General features: G+C 42.7%; 1 protein-coding gene across 2 annotated transcripts in view; it reads left to right on the top strand.

Annotated features, from left to right (window-relative positions):
- The window catches only part of LPAR1 (lysophosphatidic acid receptor 1), a 194,436-nt gene that overhangs the window by 127,008 nt on the left and 52,585 nt on the right, over positions 1 to 14,843 (top strand). Inside the window, exons 1-2 of one of the 2 annotated variants that reach the window (XM_075825649.1) lie at positions 4,639 to 4,910; positions 8,504 to 8,635. In XM_075825649.1, the coding sequence (XP_075681764.1) occupies positions 8,579 to 8,635 (57 nt within the window). In that variant the 5' untranslated portion in view covers positions 4,639 to 4,910; positions 8,504 to 8,578. Of the gene's footprint in view, positions 1 to 4,638; positions 4,911 to 8,503; positions 8,636 to 14,843 lie in introns of those variants that run through there. The other variant, XM_075825650.1, reaches the window with a different exon arrangement.

Raw genomic sequence — 14,843 nt, 5'->3', positions numbered from 1 at the left:
CATGTAAACTCTGCAGTGTCACGATTTGTGGGTATGTGGACCCACTGGGCCGTACCGCCGTAGCGCGATAGCAGCTGGCCAAACAGTGTACCAAGTCAATGTATATAAAGTCCAAACACATGGGTACCTGTAGTAGTTCAGACAGTAGCAACAGCTAGGCTCAGATGGGACCTTGGCAGAAGACACCAGGTGTAATGTAACACAGCAGGCGTGACCGGTGGCACAACACGACTCCAACTTTCTAATGCACAGGAACAAGGTAGCACGGGATACAGGTAGCAGGTACGAGAACACTGGGAACAGGGTAAAACTAAGGGACCATTTGCAAGACTAACACGGGAAAACACAACAACGCTCAGGCAAGGAGTAAAGGGGCAGGGCCCTTCTTATAGTCCAGGGTGATCATGGGCTAATAGATGGTTATTTTCATGTGCACACCCTACAGGAGACAGCAGAACGGAGCGGAAGTGAGCGCTCACAGATCCATGGCTGCGGCCGTCGGGGGGTGAGTAATCCCGAATGTCCGCAGCCGTAGACGCTACAGTATCCCCCCTCTTACGCCCGTCTTCATGGTAGCAGAGTGAGAGAGAAACTTCTTAATGAGGGTAGGAGCACTGAGGTTCTTTTCTGCCTCCCAGGACCTCTCCTCTGGACCAAACCCCTTCCAATCCACCAAATAAAAAGTTCTTCCTCCTACTTTTTTGAAGTCCAGGATATCCTTAACCTCGAACACATCAGAAGAGCCGCTGGGAGCCACTGAAGGACCACCAGTCTTACTATAGCGGTTCAGGACCACAGGCTTCAGGAGGGACACATGAAAGGAGTTGGGGATTCTGAGGATAGGAGGCAGCCGAAGTTTATAGGAGACAGGATTTATTTGTTGTAATATCTCAAAGGATCCGAGGAACCTGGGAGCAAACTTGTAGGGAGGCAACTTTAGACGGATATTCCTAGAGGACAGCCAGACTTTGGTACCCGGCAGATACTGAGGCAGCTCTCGTTGCCCTAGTATCCGCCTTTCGCTTCATGCGATTGACTGCCTGCAGAATAGAGGACCGAGTTTGCTGCCAGACATGTAGAAAATCTCCAAATGTAGAGTCTGCTTCAGGTACCTGAGACTTAGCTGAAACAGGAAGAGGAATTCGTGGATGTTGGCCGCACACAATGAAGAACGGTGTAGAAGCAGTGGACTCACTTGTGTGGTTGTTGTATTAGAACTCGGCCCAAGGAAGAAGCTGTACCCAATCACCATGCTGTATAGAGATGAAGTGTCATAGATAATTCTCCATGATTTGGTTAATCCTCTCGACTTGGCCAATGGACTGGGGATGGTAGGCTGAGGAAAAGTCCAACTTCACATCTAGGAGTTTGCAGAGGGCCCTTCAGAATTACCAGGTAAACGGAACCCCCCCCCCCCCCCCCGATGAGACACGATATGAAGCGGCAGGCCAGGTAAATGGAAGATATGCTGGATGAAGAGCTTTGCTAGTTGAGGAGCAGAAGGTGGGCCGGTTAGCGGAATAAAATGTGCCATCTTAGAGAACCGGTCCACCACCACCCAGACTGTATTGCATCCTGCTGTGGAAGGAAGATCTGTGACAAAGTCCATTGCTATATGATGCCAGGGAGCGTTGGGCACAGGCAGAGGCTGGAGCAGGCTGGCAGGCTTGGAGTGAGCAACTTTGTTGGAAGCACACACAGTGTAGGAAGCGACAAAGTCCACAACAGCTTTGGGCAGCGTGGACCACCAGAAATGACGAGCAATCAGATCTCGTGTCTTACGAACCCCCGCGTGCCCAGACAGTTTGGAGCTGTGTCCCCAGCGAAGGATTCTCCTCCTGTCTGCCAACCGCACAAACATCCTCCCCGGAGGGATGTCTCTAACTTGCAGAGGGTTAGCAGAAATAATGCAGATCGGGTCTATGATACATTCAGGGGACTCCACAGTGTCCTCTGTTTCAAATAACCTGGCCCTCACATTTTTGTCAGCGGGACGGTAGTGGAGCACAAATTGGAAACGGGTGAACAACAGTGACCACCTGGCTTGACGAGGGTTCAGCCGTTGAGCCGACTGGAGATATTTAAGGTTCTTGTGGTCGGTGTATATCAGGATAGGGTGGGCTGCGCCCTCTAGTAGGTGTCTCCACTCCTCCAGAGCCAATTTAATGGCCAGTAACTCCCGATCCCCAATAGAGTAATTGCGCTTTGCGGAGGAAAAAAGTCTGGAGTAATAGCCACATATCACTTGTCTTTCCTTTGAGGCTTCTCTGGAACAGAAGTGCACCCGCACCAACAGAGGAAGCGTCCACCTCCAACGAGAACTGTCGAGAGATGTCAGGATGATGGAGGATTGAGGCTGAGGTAAAGGCATTCTTGAGGCTATAAATGCAGATTCTGCCTCTGGAGTCCACACCTTGGCGTTCACACCCTTCTTGGTAGGGGTAGAGATGGGAGCCGTCAATGATGAGAAGTTTGGGATAAACTGCCGGTAGAAGTTGGCGAATCCCAAAAAACGCTGTATGGACCGCAGGCCCTGAGGACGTGGCCATTCCAGGACGGACTTAATTTTATCAGGATCCAATGATGTAGCCCAGGAAGGGCAGAGAGTTTTTTTCAAAGACGCACTTCGCCAGCTCAGCATACAGACGATTCTCTCTTCAACGCAGCAGAACTTAACGAACATGCCTCCGATGAGTCGTCGGATCTGGAGAGAAAATCCGAATATCATCAAGATAGACCACAACACAGACATAGAGATGATCTCGAAATATATCATTGATAAATTCCTGGTAGACCTGGAGCGTTACACAGACCGAAGGGCATCACAAGGTATTCGTAGTGTCTGTCTCGAGTATTAAACACGTCACCTTGACGGATTCGGATCAAATTGTAAGCCCCACGCAAGTCTAATGTAGAAAACATCTTGGCTCCTCGTATGCGGTCAAATAGTTTGGAAATTAGTGGCAATGGATATTTGTTTTTGACCGTGATTGGATTGAGACCATGGTAGTCAATGCAAGGCCGAAGAGATCTTTTTTCTTGACAAAGAAGAACCCGGCTAATGGTTTTCGTTTTAATCACGGAATCAATAGCGCAGTCGACTGTGCTATTGATTCCGTTGGAAAAACGGAAACCTGCCAGAATGGTGACGAACAGAAACTATTAGCAATATTTCCGTCACCATTGATATCAATGGTGATTGAAACGGAAGCTGTGGTTTCAGTTTGACTTTCCGTTGCGGGGTTCACCCGACGGAAACCTCAGACGGAACCCCGGAACGGAAAGCCAACGCTGATGTGAACAGGCCCATAATCAAAGCGAGTGGTCCCTTAGTCGTATCCTGTTCCCAGTGTACCCTGCTAACTGTATCCTGTGCTGTGTTTGTTCCTGAGGCTTATTGAGTGTTGGAGTCGTGTTGTGCCACCTGTCACGCCTGCTGTCATACACCACGTCTGGTGTCATGTGCCACGCCTGATACCATCCGCCGCCACATGTGGCGTCATCTACCTTCAAGTTTCATCTGTGCCTAAGCCTCTGCTACTGTCTGGACTATTAGGCTGAATTCACACGACCATGTTACGTCCGTAATGGACGGAACGTATTTCGGCCGGAAGTCCCGGACCGAACACACTGCAGGGAGCCGGGCTCCTAGCATCATAGTTATGTACGACGCTAGGAGTCCCTGCCTCTCCGTGGAACTTCTGTCCCGTACTGAAAACATGATTACAGTACGGGACAGTTGTCCTGCAGCAAGGCAGGGACTCCTAGCATCGTACATAACTATGATGCTAGGATCCCGGCTCCCTGCAGTGTGTTCGGTCTGGGATTAGCGGCCGAAATACGTTCCGTCCATTATGTACGTAACATGGTCGTGTGAATCCAGCCTTACAGGTACTCTTATACTAGGACTTTGTATAGACCGTTGTTTGGCCAGCTGCTACTCTGCTACAGTGGTGCGGCCTAATGGGTCCACATACCCACGGATCATGACACCTGCGTGACTCTCTGACAGGCAGGATCCATCTATTATCGATCACATCTTAGATGTGACCGATAATAGCTGGATCCGATCAGTGTTTACCAAAGTCGTCAGTCCTGCTCACCTGACGGATTCTGCTTTGACCACAAGATAAAGCTTCCACGTATACAGAATCTCATAAAGTCAACATATTTTTTATAAAAACCAATTCAAAATTTTTTTTTTTTTAAAATTGCCTTCAAAAGTGTACATAGCGTTTCAGTTTAGTCTTCCTCTGATTAAATAAGGAGTTTTACTTTATTTTAATCGTTTTTTCCACTACAGGGCTTGTATATAAATCGAACCTCATAGTGGCAGAAAAAACTACAAAAATAAAACTTTCCAAAATGACTGTCCTTGTACTAATATATATATATATGTACTTAGATCGTTGGTTACTGCCTGTTGTACAATCCTCGGTCTATGCTTCATCTCAGTCAGTGCGCCTCCTCTCGACCGTCTGCACTGACCACTTCCCCTTTTTTCCAAGGCGCTCCTGGGTGACTAGAGAGGCGTGTGCGCCGTCTAATGGACACTGAGCGGCTCTCTCCATTGGTCAGTGGGCAGAGGCTCGCCGGTAGCCACGCCTCCGTGTCCAGCGTGCACTGTGTGAGCTTGTGTGTAGTGTTGGAGGTGGCCGGGAGCCCGAGTCATGATCGCCGCAGGCTCCAGACGCTCACTCTTTGCTGTTGGCACTTTACGAAGTTCACTGCTGCTGCTCCTCCTATCTGATCTGCAGCCCTCCGTCCCTCTCGTCTCTGTGACTCTACCTGGATGGTATTCGCACTGATTTCAATTCTTTGTGGAAAAATAGATGAACTGCACTTTATACACTTTGGAGAAAACCATGACTTGGATTACAAACTTGGACATCGGGAAATGCTTTCCTCTGGTATGTAACACTGAAGGGGGTCCGATTAGCAGTACGGTCTTCTAGCTGGGGCTTTCATCTGTAACCCCCTTTTTTTTTGTCTTATAGGATATGAAACGTTTGTATCCAGTTTTGTTTTTGTGATCTTTATTAATCTATCTGCAAAATGTTTTCTTTCTTTTTTTTTTTTTCAAACGTTTTATTATTATCATTATTATTACCTATTGATTTGCTTTACTGTATACAATTGTGCTGGTTTGTCAGTGATGTAACTGGTAATATAGTAACGGTTTTACCTTCCTGCTGCTCTCATGTTACTGAAGGTAGTGATCAGGCAGCCCTGTGCACTTCTGTGATCGACGGTTTGTCAGTATGCTCCTCTAAGGTGTGCATATACACCGTACTATGTGAAGGGAGCCAAAGATGCCATACTAGATCTGCAGTTCTAAAAAAAAAAAGTGGTGATTTAAACTACTATTTGCAAAGCATCCTGAACTGACAGATTCCAAATGATGGTTGGATCATATCTTGGATCATGAAGCTGGCTCCATAATTTTTTTAGGGAAAAACCATGAGGAGAAGCATTCTTAGGTTTTGCTTCTTTCTCTTTTATGGAGTGTTAGGGGTAAACTTGTGCCTTTTGGGATGTCATTTTTTATTTTATTGGGTGACATTTATTATTTCAGTTGCACACCCCAACACTCAGGATATGTTCACTTAGGACAGATTTGTTGCAGAAAAGTCTACCATGTGTGAACATATACATATACAGGCACAATGAACTACTGCGCCCAGGGAATGACTCAATTGGGTGATGACAGCCAGTGCCCAGGACCTGAACGCACAAGTAGGTGGCTGTAGATGGGAATTATGGTATATATCTGGGGTTCTCCTAACAATTTTGGACACCACAGAGCATATTTTCTCGTCTGCCAAACAATACTTTGTCCATCCGGCAGACATTTTACCAAACAAGACATTGATTTATGAAAGTTTTCACTTTAGAAAAGTGCCACTTCTTGTTTCTGGCATTGTTCAAAAGCCTGTACCATATTTCCCATTGTCTGGCACCTTGTTGGGGTATATGGCATATTCTAGGCTGTAAATTACAACTGGCATACTTTGACGCAGTACAACAGTGTTCAGAAATCTCTTCCATTGTATGGACAACTCTGTTCACATAAATGTGTCAGAGCCTGTTAAATATCCTACTGAAAGGTCAGGCCTATTTTTTTTTTCTTGGGCAATGTAAAACAGCTGCCCTGTGACTAGTTAAATATGAGACTTCAGTGTGCGTCCTGCAAGTCTGATCAATACTGATAGTGCTGCCTTCTTCCACTGAAAATAAACAGGTTCTTGTCGATCTCGATCTCTCCGGAGACCTGTTCTTAGTTCAAATCTAAAATATTTACAGATTACTAGAAAAGTAGATTTGTCAGAGACAAAAGTTTCGAAAGAGTCTGAGCAGCAAGAAGGAGCCCTCGCTCGCTAAGAAATCTTAGATTCCCTGAAGTAAAGAAATAAAGAGCTCTGTCTCGTGACTAATAAAGGCAATAATAGGACTTATTTTTCTTAAGATGCCCATAAACATTAGAGATTTATTGCCAGATGTCACGGATAATCCAAATTCTATTGCGGTTACCTGGCATTATTGGGTGGATCTGGACCGTTTAATGGCCTCTTGCTAGAACTAGCACATTTGAGTGTCGATTGGAAAATCAAAAATCTGTTAAAATTGACCCTTTTACTCTTTGCTAGGGAATTTTATGGATAACCTGATATAGGCTTTGTCATGTGATGCCCTAGAGGAGAATTGGGCTACATCTCTGTGTACAGCTTTGCTTGTTTGCGTGCTCGGAAACAAATTGTTACAATTGAAGCACGTCCATACAACAATGCTACTGGAAGCGAGTAGTCTGAGTAATGTGACAAATAGATTTTCTTTGATGGAAATATCTTCATTGGATAGAAACTTGTCTTATGTGCTTAAAGAGGGTTTTATGGTACTAGAACAATTCTTCGAACTGATCCTTCTGTATGCTTTCTTGTTCCATGTAAATAAAACCCCTTGTTGTGATGTCCCCAAGATTTCCTCCCAGGGATTGAATAGATAGAAATCATATACGGTTCTCACTTCAATAAACAGTTTTCTTAGTCCCAGATAATACTTTTTAAAAGGGTTTGCCAGGATTGGGAAAAAAAGGTTTTTGTTTTTTTCCAGTAAACAGTGCCACTTTTGTCCATGGGCAATTTCTGGTATTGCACCTAACCCCTATTTAATTCAATGGCATTCAGACTGCTTAGCTCGCATAGGATTGCCTCGACTGGACGCAACGGTGTCAAACTCTTCGCTGTTTGGGATATGAGGTCTGTAGAGGTCTTCAGATTCTGAACGTAAACAAGAATGTTCCATTTCTAGATCATACCAACATATCTTTGTTGGCTTCTGTCACGATTCCAATAATGAATACATATCAGAATGCTAGTCTAACCTTGAAGACATTTTTAGGTCTTTTGGATATTTTTGGATTGATTGAAAAACTTGGATAGTTTTTTTTGTCACTGTCAGGGGTAAATATATAGTCTGATTTTGCTTAAAGGAACACTAAAATAATGTAAAGTAAATTAAAAATACTACAAATGCTTGGTATCTTTTTTTTTTTTTTTTTACCTATTCTGTTTGTAAATTCTTTAGATTTTAATCCAATTTATCATGTTAAATGCATGTTAATAATAGTTTTGGGGAAAGAGGTGGCATCTCTGCAACTTTCTGTCAGTTTGATTTGCAGCTTGCTGCTGCAGAAACCTCCCCTCACTTGTCTTCCTGCAATAGGGACCAAGCAAGACTAAGGCCCCATGCACACGACCATAAAATCACCCGTAGTTACGGGCTCATTAATTTCTATGGCCGACGGACAACTTCGCGTAGGTCTACAGGGGGGGATGTCCGTGCCATAAAAACATTCCGAAAAAAATAGGATATGTCCTATTTTTTTATTTTACGGACCGTGCTCCTATACTTTATAATAGGAGCACGGCCCATAAAAACGTCCGGCTGCCCATAAATCCGGGTCTTAATTACGGGCACAGTCGTGTGCATGAAGCCTAAGTAGTCCCCTTTTAGGTAATCCTTAACCAGAACGTATACTAACATGAAAACCTGGAGAGAACCAAGAGGTGAAAAACCACAATTTCTTTGGCAGACCATTAGTTAAAAGGTGTTGTCCCTAAGTGACATAGGGCCCCCTTTCTACTAGCCAGAGTAGAGAGCCACTCCAACATTCATTGGTTTAGGCACTATGTATTTCTACACTGGGTCCGCTTCTTCCCCCAGCTATAATAGCTGATTGGAGGTTTCAACAGCTGGACCTGACGATCAGCTGATTGCTGGAGCGGTTTCATTCATAAAAGGCGTTGTGCAGACTGACACATATTTTCTGTTTCATTTTTAATTTCTAGGTTTAGTTTTCCTTTGAGCGATTTTACGCCTCTAAAACTGTCAGGTTTCTTGACTGAAGTGTTTCCTGTTTCAGCGGAGACATTTCTACACCAAACAAAGCTCATTGTGCATTTCATGTGAATGAATTTGTTTTTATTTGTTCTTGTTTCTACAGATTTTCTCGCCAGTATGACTGAGATTTGACCTGATTTGGTTGCGCGCGTGATAAGATCCATCCTGCTCCCCTACGATGGCTACACTTTCTGAATTTGTTACTGAGCCGATTGGCATGATATCTCAGTCTCAGGTAATGACTTATATTTGTCTTTTTAACACAAGGAGCCGTTCAGAATTGAATTTGTTGCATAATCTCAGTACCCTCTTGTCTATGACTCTATTTGTTTTCAAGGAGGTTTAATTGTTCGGAAGGCTTCCAAAATAAACATGTAGGTGGGTTAGCACAGCTAATACAGTAACATTTTATTGCCAACTCCATGGAAAAGACCGTTTTTTTCTTACAGATTTACGGCTTGCCAGGCTCCAGACACTGATGTTCTCAATCGCTCTGAGGTTTTAGTTCTAGTCCAAAAAGGGGCAATAAAAACATCTAGCTGCCCACCTCAACTAGCTACTTGCTACAGTCAAGAGCTTCTTATAATTGTGAAATGCATTTGTAATCTTGTCCTACTTGATTTATACATTTTTGTTTTATAATGCTTTCTTACAAACGTTGTCATTCAGATGAGTGGAGTTTAACCCCTTAGTGTCTAAGCCTGTTTTGGCCTTCAGGACCAGCCCCATTTTTGCAAATCTGACATGTGTCACTTTATGTGGTAATAACTCCAGAATGCTTTTACCTATCCAAGCGATTCTGGGATTGTTTTCTCGTGACATGTTGTACTTTATGATACTGAAAAAATTTTGTCATTAAATTCAATATTTATTTGTAAGAAACGCCAAAATTTAGAGAAAATTAGCAAAAATTAGCATTTTTCTAAATTTTAATGTATTTACTTGTAAAACAGATAGTAATACCACACAAAATACATACTAGTTTATATTTCCCATAGGTCTACTTTATGTTTGCGTCGTTTTTTGAACATTCTTTTATTTTTCTAGGACGTTACAACGCTTAGAACTTTAGCAGCAATTTCTCATTTTCAAGAAAATTTCAAAAGGCTATTTTTTCAGGGACCAGTTCAGTTCTGAAATGGCTTTGAGGGCCTTATATATTAGAAAGTCACCATAAATCACCCCATTTTGAAAACTGCACCCATCAAAGTATTCAAAACAGCATTCACAAAGTATTTTAGCCCTTTAGGCGTTTCACAGGAATTAAAGCAAAGTAGAGGTGAAATTTACAAATTTCATTTTTTTTCTTCAAAAATTCATTTGTAATAAATTTTTTCTGTACCACAGAAGGTTTTACCCAAGAAATGCAACTCAATATTTATTGCCCAGATTCTGCAGTTTTTAGAAATACCCCACATGTGGCCCTAGCGCGGTCATGGACTGAAACACAGGCCTCAGAAGCAAAGGAGCACCTAGTGGATTTTGGGCCTCTATTTTATTAGAATATATTTTAGGTACCATGTCAGGTGTGAGGAGGCCTTGTGCTGCCAAAACAGTGGAAACACCCCAAAAGTGACCCCATTTTGGAAACTATACCCCTCAAGGAATTTATCTATGGGTATAGTTAGCATTTTGAACCCACAGTTTTTTTGCTAAATTTATTTGAATTAGTATGTGAAGGTGAAAATCTACTTTTTTTGTGAAAAAATTCGGAAATGTTAAATTTTTACAAGGAATAAAGTAGAAAAAACACCCCAACATATGTAAAGCAATGTCTTCCGATTATAGCAATACCCCATATGTGGTAATAAATTGCTGTTTGGACCCACAGCAGGCCTCAGAAGAGAAGGAGCACCATTTGGATTTTGGATTTCTGATTTTGCTGGAATAGTTTTCAGTGCCGTGTCGCGTTTGCAATGCACTGGAGGGAAGAAAACCGTGGAAACCCCCCAATAGTGACCCCATTTTGGAAACTATACCCCTCAAGGAATTTATCTAAGGGTATAGTTAGCATTTTGAACCCACAGTTTTTTTGCTAAATTTGTTTGAATTAGTATGTGAAGATGAAAATCTCCTTTTTTTCTGAAAAAAGGTAGCCATTTTTAATTTTTACAAGGAATAAAGGAGAAAAAGCGCCCCAACATTTGTAAAACAATTTCTCCTGATTACGTAAATACCCCATATGTGGTAATAAACTACTGTTTGGACCCACACCGGGGCTTAGAAGGGAAGGAGCGCTATTTGGCTTTTGGAGCTCAAATTTTGCTGGAATGTTTTTGGGTGTCATGTCGAATTTGCAAAGCCCCTGAGAGACAGAAACAGTGGAAGCCCCCCAAAAGTAACCCCATTTGGGAAACTACACCACTTAAGGAATCTATCTAGGGGTATAGTGAGCATTTAGGCCCCACACGTCTTTTGCAGATTTTATTAGAATTAGGCCGTGAAAATTAATATCAACATTATTTCCACTAAAATGTTGATTTTTTTCAATTTCACAAAGGATAAACGAGAAAATGCACCCCAACGTTTGTAAAGCAATTTCTCCCGAGTACGGCAATACCCCACATGTGGTCATAAATGTTTTTTCATTAGAAAGTAATTAACCCTTTACGAACTGATTCATGTTTTGCTTTTTCGTTTTTCCTCCCCGCTTTCCAAGAGCCACTACTTTTTTATTTTTCTGTCAATAGAGCGGTGTGGGGGCTTATTTTTTGCGGGACGAGCTGTCGTTTTTATTGGTACCATTTTTTGGTACGATGCCATATCGGTGGACATAAACGGCTGTTTGGGCACGCTGTAGGGCTCAGAAGGGAGGGACGCCATTTGGCTTTTGGAGCGCATATTTTGCTTGGTAGTAGCTCTGGCGTTTTGCTGGTATTTCAGTTTATAATGTTGGGGCACATGTAGGCTGGGCAGAGTACATCAGGGGCATAATAAGAGGGTATAATAATGGGGTAAATAAATAATAATCCACAGATATGTGGCCGGTGTCGCACTGATAAATGGAACTTTTGGAACGCTCTGCACATTTTGCATCGCCATAATCTGGGAGCCGGAACTTTTTTTATTTTTTCACCACCGGAGCCGTGTGAGGGCTTATTTGTTGCAGGACAATCTGTATTTTTCATTGGTACCATTTTGGGGTACATGCGATTTTGTTGATCACTTTTTATTCAATTTTTCGGCAAGCCAGGTGACCAAAAACCATCAATTCTGACAATTTTTATTTATTTTTGACGGTGTTTACCCTGGGCTATAAATGACTATTATACTTTATTCTGCGGGTCGGTACGATTACGGCGATACCATATGTATATACGTTTTTTTATGTTTTGCAGCGTTTGAGCAATAAAATAACTTATTTAGAAAATAATGTATTTTCTGTGTCACCATATTCTGAGAGCCATAACTTTTTTATTTTTCAGTCAAAAAAGCTGTGTAAGGGCTTGTTTTTTGCGGGATGGGTTGTAGTTTGTATCAGTACTATTTTGGCATACATGCGACTTTTTGATCACTTTTTATTACATATTTTGTGAGGGGTGGTGACCAAAAAATAGTGATTCTGGCATTGTTTTTCGTTTATTTTTTTTGCGGCGTTCACTGTGCGGGAAAAATAATATTATAGTTTTATAGTTGGGGTCGTTACGAACGCGGTGATACCAAATATGTGTACTTTTTTTTACGTGTTCATTTTTTTTCCTATAATGAAAGACTTATTATAGGAAAAAAAGCAGTTCATGTTTATGTCACTTATAACTTTTATTTTTACACTTTTTTTAAAACATTTTTATTCTTTTTTTTACTTTTTTCACTTGTCCCACTAGGGGACACTTAGACTTGCAGCTCTGATCGCTGCTGGAATACATTACACTACACACGTAGTGTAATGCATTTCAACTGTCATTGTGACGAGACAGTCACACTGACAGGAAGCCTACGACGACCACCCTCGGGGTGGTCCTCATAGGCTTCTGTACATGGCAACCCGGAAGCCATTGTCTGGCGTCCGGTTGCCATGGGTACCATCGCCAGCCCCCGTGATTTCACATGGGGGCTGCCGATCGGCGCTAAAGACCTTAATTGTGGCGTTCAAAATCGAGCGCCGCAATTAAGGGGTTAACTGCCGATATCAGCGGCGACAGGCCGCTGATCGGCAACGGGGAGAGCAGGGCTGACACCCTGCACAGTTAACCGCCGCTGCGGTGTAGCGCCGCGCGGCGGTTAACTGTCAAAGCACTGCCGTAACTGTACGTCAAGGTGCGCGAACTTACTGCTCACCATGACGTACAGTTACGTCATGGTGCGTTAAGGGGTTAAAGGGACTGTTTACTTTAGGCAGCCCCTTTTCATATTCACTGCCTGGAGCTGTGAGGGGGTCTCCTGTTCTGCACTCCCCTGTATTAGCTATATCTAAGAGCTCTATCCAGCAGGGCTCTCCGCACCAGAGGCCCCCACTAATCGGATGGTAACCTTTAGGCCAGATTCACACAGAGCGTTTTGGCGAGTTTTCGCGGGCTTTGGCCAGTTGTTAGTTTAAGGTCTATAGTAAGATATCGGTGCCTATATACACAGCGTTTTTGTTTTTCATAGCGCTTTTGGGGTCAGTGTCCTTTTTTTATGAAAACTCAGCATGCGCTAGGGTGTTTTTTTTTCTGTTTTTCCCCTAGACTTTTCTACAGAACTTCAAAAAACGCATATACATAATGGCACTAAATAAAAACACCACCAAAAATGCATTTAAAAAGCGCATGTTGAATTTTAAAAAATGGCATCTTTTTTCATGCATTTTAAAACGCCAGCCAAAAGCCCTACGTGAAGGAAGCATAAGAAATAACGTTTATCAGCCCTTCAGGTTATTATTAATAAATTCCTTTAGCTAAAGTTAGAAAATCTGATATTTATATCCAATATATTAGGCCGTATTCACACAGACATGTCCGTTTTGCCCGAGCAAAAAACGCTGCGTTTTGCGCGTGCAAAAGCTCCGTGTGTGGTCAGCATATGATGCGCGGCTGCATGATTTTTGCGCAGCCGGCATCATTATGACATTCTGGTTTTATGTTTACAAACAGAAAAGCACGTGGTGCTTTTCTGTTTTCATTCATAGTTTTGACTACTGTTACGCGAATCACACGCGGCACCCGGAAGTGCTTCCATGTGCCATGCATGATTTGCACGCACCCATTGACTTCAATGGGTGCGTGCAGCGCGAAACACGAGCAAATATAGGACATGTCGTGCGTTTCACGCAGCGCACATACCCTGCGTGAAATTCACTGACAGTCTGAACAGCCCCATTCAGTAACATAGGTGCTTGAAAATCACGCGCATAGCACGGACGTATAACACGTTCGTGTGAATAAGGCCTTAGGGAGCTCTTTGTCATTCACAAATGTATTTTTGAGAGCCACATAGGAATTTATAAGAACGTTTTGAAACCTGGATCATTTAAGATAAACCTAAAACAGCATTACCTTTTCTGCAGTTAATTCTAGAATAATCTTTGCTTTTCCCAGAGATAAAGCAGGGCAAGAAGAACACGATACCTGTCAGTTCTTGTGACTTTGACCATCTGAACGGTGGCTTTGACACATTTCATTCCACGTAATCCCTCTAAATAGAAACAATTTGCAATATTTGTTTCTAAAGTTGTTGCAGAGCCATTCAGCCATCAAGTGTACAATGTGACCCTTGACTTTAGCAGGGCTTCCTATATTGTAAATTGGCCACCCATGATCTGCCTGCCTCATTTAGACAAAGTAAACATACGGGCGCAGCCTTGCTTAGCTAGAGAACAGCTGTGCCATTGAAGGTTGCTCGTAGCATACTAGTGTTGTTTCACAGCGTAGGTGAGGCTGCAGGACTATTATTTTCTGATAACAAGTGGTGATCATGCGCTATCCAGTAGTGAAATCGGTGAGAAATAAGTGAGTAAACGTTCCCGAGGCCACAAGTTGTATTTAGTAGTTACACTTCTATGTAACACTGAACTCTGGGATGCCGTCCAATATCCTTGTAGCCCCGGGGTAGGTTATTTTGGATAATACAAAATGCTTTGAATGGATATTATTGTCTTGTGTTTTATATTATTCGGATTTTATATATATAATGCGAATTTCTCTTATTTTATATAATTACATTTTTCCTGAAATAACAATTCTGGAGGATCTTTTCTTAAACCTTCATTGTACCGTTTCCCTGTTATTCCACCTAGAAATCTATGAGCAAATTGACAACTGGGTGTTACCAGTTGGAGGTGTGTCCCTCCATAGATGGACGTTGCCCAATCAGCGCTGACAGAGTAAGACTGTATGGACACACCCCTTTGACAAGGGAAATGGTAACACCCAGGTGTCAATTTATTTATACATTTCTAGGAGGAATAACAGACTGTACACTGACTTTGGCTGCCACTGTAGTTAACTGGATTAGTTTGGTCTAAA

Source organism: Rhinoderma darwinii, chromosome 1 (assembly GCF_050947455.1).
Source record: "Rhinoderma darwinii isolate aRhiDar2 chromosome 1, aRhiDar2.hap1, whole genome shotgun sequence".
NCBI classification, from domain to species: Eukaryota; Metazoa; Chordata; class Amphibia; order Anura; family Rhinodermatidae; genus Rhinoderma; species Rhinoderma darwinii.
This window is presented reverse-complemented; position numbering and strand designations above follow the sequence as displayed.